Raw genomic sequence first — 5,385 nt, 5'->3', positions numbered from 1 at the left:
TGAACTAGAACTGAACTAGAACTGAACTAGAACTGAACTAGAACTGAACTAGAACTGAACTAGAACTAAACTAGAACTGAACTAGAACTAGAACTGAACTAAAACTGACCTTGAACTGAACTTGATCTGAACTAGAACTGAACTAGAACTGAACTTGACATGAACTTGAACTTAACTTGAACCAAAACTTAATTAGAGCAAGAACTACACCATCATCATATATAACATATGTCATCGGGCACATGATATATTCTATACGCTAGAGACCTTAACTTAGTTATCACATTTAACATACAACATAGGTTGCATACTCCAAAATACTTAACCAATTGATTTGGCATGTGATTGGATGATAATCTTCTAGCTCCTTACTACTAAGACTTACATATGTATAGAGCTTAACTAATGGCTATAGCAATTCCTAAAACTATGGAAAAGTAAACAATCTTCATTTAAATTGTAACAAGATACAAATCCATAAATTTAAAATTGAAAGTACTTTAATACTAATCTTCGTAATTTTTTACCAGCATCATCTTTATATAGATAAAGAAACATTATGAATTCAATTCAATACAAAGTAATCTAACACAGACTCCTTTAGCATTTTCTTAAAATAAATTAATTTGCTTCATTTTGTCATTCATTGCGGAGTACATTTCCGAGCATAAAAATCTAAGATAATAGATATATTTATAACAATACTTCCTTTTATTACCAACCATTACAAATTTAGTAAACTGAAACTGTGAATCTTATTAAAATGGAACAAACACTATGTGGTCGTAAAATTTTGCTATTTTGCACACTAAATATCAATTTTTTCACTCATATCTATTATAGAAGTAATAAATTCCTTCATGTTCCCGAAATAGAAACTACAAATGCCATCAACATTTTGTAACGAGTTGTTACAATAACAAATATCTCTTTGTCAGATTATCTTTAAATGTATTTTTAACCAAATATCAAAGACAAAGTTTTGTAAGGTTTTCTTTAGTTTTGGTTTTCTTTATTTTATCATCATTTCAAATCGTATAGCAAAACAAAGATAAAAATCCACTAAATATGGTGCAAAGTTCGTGTTGGCAAACCCACACAAACTGTTAGAGGAAGAATTCTTTACCGTTTTTAGTGATTAGAAAGAAAACTTTTTGAATGTTTTATCAGTTATCAATGTGATTTTGGTGATGGTAAAATTTCTTCCATATTTTTAAAACTTTTCTGGAGACTTGAAATATTAGTATAAATTCTGCGTGGGAAGTTTATCTTTATTGAGATTGATAGATCCTTTGATGAATTGTGTTTCTTACATATATTTGGTATGTTGGTATGAAAATTAATTTATAAAAATATGGCTATTTTTATGTGTTTTATTGTCGTAAGTAATTGGTAAATTTGTGAATTTATGACAAAGTAGAGTAAAATTTTAAGAACGAGAAACTGATGGCATATGTATATACTTGACCTGGAAATGCACGAGAACTGAACTAGAACTAAACTAGAACTGAACTAGAACTGAACTAGAACTGAACTAGAACTGAACTAGAACTGAACTAGAACTGAACTAGAACTGAACTAGAACTGAACTAGAACTGAACTAGAACTGAACTAGAACTGAACTAGAACTGAACTAGAACTGAACTAGAACTGAACTAGAACTGAACTAGAACTGAACTAGAACTGAACTAGAACTGAACTAGTACTGAACTAGAACTGAACTAGAACAGAACTTAAACTGAACTAGAACTGAACTAGAACTGAACTTAAACTGAACTAGAACTGAAGTGGAACTGAACTAGAACTGAACTAGATTTGAAAAAGAACTTAACTAGAACTAAAGTATATAGTGATTATTGAAAATTTCAAATGGAATTTGATAAATCTGTTCAATATCATATTTTAATAATTTTTCTTCGCCAATAAACTTATATTCACTTAAATGAATAAAAAATTATAAAAAGGTTGCCTAAAACACATGATGTTGCAAAAAGCTTTAAAAAACCATCAGCTAACATTTTTCGTAATATTAACATCTCCAAGGACTTTTGCTCTCAAACCATATACAAAAAATTACATGTGTATGTAACTATGTATATGTATTTAGTATAATGGAGTATTATTAGGAACAAATCATAAATAGATTTTGATTACATATCAAATACATTTATCATATTTAAATGGAACGTGCATAAGAAACGACCATTTGTTTTTCTCAAATGTGTTAAGGTTTGAATGAGTATTATTTATATTATTATTATTCGATATTTTTTCGTATACAGCTTTTCTAAATTGTTTTCTTATTACATTTTATGAAATTTGTTAGTATTTCAATATGATTTTTTTTCTTTTAACTTTCTTTCTTCGCAGGACATACCGGAAAATCATTCAACAGATTCAACCGGTACCAATGCCATAGTGGTTTGTGTCGATAATAATGGTGTTAATGGTCGCACAAAAGTTTTTACCGAAAATGATGCCCAAGAAACTTTATTAAATAAAAAGAATGATGAAACTTATATTTAGGCTAACGACGAGGAGGAAGAGGCTAAAAAAGCATAAGTTGTGTTGCTTAAGAGACTCATTTAAGATGGTGAAAGAAAAAATCTAAACAACGAACAAATAAACAACCAAACAACCAAAAGAAAAAACATCTTAAAAGACAAATAAAAAGACTTTAATTTTTAAGGTAAAATTTTGCTTTTGTTCTTATTATTTTCTAAAACAAAAAAGAGAATCTTCAAGTTTATGAAAAATTATTATTTTTATTATTATTTCGGCGAAAAAAAAAAAAACGAAAAACAAAGTTATGTCTCTTCCCCTTAGTAATTTAAACAAAAAATAAAGATACAACAAAGATAAAGTCTGTTTATAAATATATTTTATAATATAATTTTTAAGATTTATTAAATAATGCTACTAGCTTTTTATTTAGTATGTAAGTAAGATATTTTTGTAAAAACTAATTGAGATTTTTAGTTTTCTCTAACAGAAGGTTGGTAAAGGAATTTTGAAATATTCGGCTGGTTCCATTTTTTTGTGTATACCCTAAGGTCAGCGTCTATTAAGAAATTTTGTTAGACACAAAACTTTTTATAAACAAGTATGAATGTACAGTCGAGCATGACCGTCCATTAAATTTAATTCCGGAATTTTTTCCTTATTGCTGATAATAAAATAGATTTTCTTAAAAGAGGACTCATAGGGTCGTAGGAGTAAATATGGGACTATTGTTATAAATTTTGTTAGAGGAACTAACGTCTACTTCAAAAGTATTTATGTAGATTTTAATCGTTTTATTAGTGTTTGTAAGTGAATTGAAAATGAGACCTGTTCATTAGAAAAATCGGTAGTTTTATTTATATTTTTATAAAACTAAGTTTTTGCCAATTTGTCTTGACATAATGGAACATTATATGAGCATAAAGGCCTGATTCAGAGGCTAGGCGAAATAATGGATTTCAACCATTTTCAAAAGCATTCGTCCTAGGATCAAAGGAAGACTATGTGCAACTTGTAGCTTGCGCACAAGCTTTACATGGACACACAGAGTGACGGATGGATAGACGGACAAGTCACAATAGGCCAATCGGCTTAAGTGGTTCTTAGCTGATTGTTATACTTTAAGGTGGATCAAGGACCAATATTTTTGGATGTTATAAACATCAGTACAAATACAACTTAAAATTTTATAATACAACTTATAATTGTTATACATAAAATTTTCTATAGAAAAAGTGTTATACAAACAATTTTCTATTAAAATTAGTGTTATACTCAAAGTGTTCTATAACAATTTTGTTTTGAAAATTGTGTTGTAAAGTCATTTTTAATAGAAATTGTATTATAAAAACAATTTTCTATTAAAATTTGAGTTATACACAAAATGTTCTATTGAAAATAGTGTAATACGAAAGATTTTGTTTAGAAAATTGTGTTATAAAGACAATTTTATATAGAAATTTGTATTATACATCATTTAGATATTGTATTATAAAGAAAAAAAAGCTTTATCAATGTTTTTTCTATGTAAAACTTTTATTTAGAAAATTGTCTTACAAAGACAATTTTTATAGAATTTTGTGTTACACAAAATTATTAATATATTGTGTTATAAATAAAATTTCTTACAGCAAATAGTGTTATACACAATATTTTCTATACGAAATAGTTTTATATAGATAATTTTTTATAGAAGGTTGTGTTATACATACAATATTGTGTTAACCAGCAAATTTTTCTATAGAAAATTGTCAGAAATAGTCAATTACACAGAGCTCGTACTGAAGAATAGCATATTTAAGAGAGAACGTTATAAATTTTTTGGAACAAATGGTGCTATATCGGGGTAAGGTCAGGATTATTAAGCGGGTAAGGTAAGGATTACCAATCACTCAAAAATATTTGTTCTACACCCACCCTAAAGTAATAAAGATTAGTTATAACATTCTGAACATTTTGAAACGATTTAGCTTTGTACGTATGTCAATCTGTCTGTTAGTATTTTTGTCTTTCCAATCGTTTTGTAATCACTTTCTTAAACGATTTAGCTTCGTACATACATATGTCTGCCTGTTAGTATTTCTGTCTGTCGCAGTTTTTACTTTAATGATATTTAGTACATACTCTTCTTTTGATAGAAATCTCTCCATTATTTCCTATAGTTCCCATACAACCGTACTCCTTTAAATAGAGCTTTTAAGCATATAAATATCTTAACTCTTTCACACACAAAACAAAACCGTTGGACTTTTTATAAATATGACTTCACCACATACTTTATTTTCACGTGTATTGATCATTTTTGATGAAAAATGGAAAAAGTGTTTTCGAAGGAAATCGCAGGACATTATCCTTTTTAGCATGTAGTGACATCAAATTCTAAACAATAACGTAATTTTCTTTTGGAAATCATTTACTGTAGCTGTGAGCTAAAAATAACGGTGAAAGAGTTAAAGATTATTGTCTCAATCCAGAAATCGACAAAACAAAGTTTTATATAAGTCTTAATAATACTACTGATTTTTACAAAGATCGGTTCTCATTTAAACCTATCGTCCAAACAAAGTCCCTTTAAGAAAATGACTTAAAGATCAAAATTCACTTATGAACATTAATATCACGATCATATTCTGCTAAATAACTTAAATAAAAACTAGACCATATTAACATCGTGCGCCCATACAATCTCCCTTTAAAAACGGCCTTGTTAAACTATAGATTTATACTTGTTTTTAAATAATGGAATGTTATGATATTATGTTTGGCCCATTTTTTACACAATCCTCGCTTCACACGAAACCATTGTCATTGATGTTCTCTTTAGATTTCATAATAGAAAGAACTATTTTGGTCCCACCAGAACATAGTGTTATTTTAGTGCCA

At 28.0% G+C, this 5,385-nt stretch overlaps 1 protein-coding gene across 1 annotated transcript in view; it reads left to right on the top strand.

The window, feature by feature from the left end:
* LOC111689846 (neuropeptides capa receptor) overlaps nt 1-3,781 on the top strand; it is a 97,974-nt gene extending 94,193 nt beyond the window's left edge. The window contains exon 11 of the mRNA XM_046952469.1: nt 2,371-3,781. Within this exon, the coding sequence (XP_046808425.1) occupies nt 2,371-2,526 (156 nt within the window). The 3' untranslated portion in view covers nt 2,527-3,781. The remainder of the gene's footprint in view (nt 1-2,370) is intronic.
* The last annotated feature ends 1,604 nt before the right edge of the window (nt 3,782-5,385 follow it).

Source organism: Lucilia cuprina, chromosome 5 (genome assembly GCF_022045245.1).
Source record: "Lucilia cuprina isolate Lc7/37 chromosome 5, ASM2204524v1, whole genome shotgun sequence".
Lineage (NCBI taxonomy): Eukaryota > Metazoa > Arthropoda > Insecta > Diptera > Calliphoridae > Lucilia > Lucilia cuprina.
The sequence above is the reverse complement of the archived record's forward strand: the minus strand, read 5'-3'. Positions and strand labels throughout refer to the sequence as shown.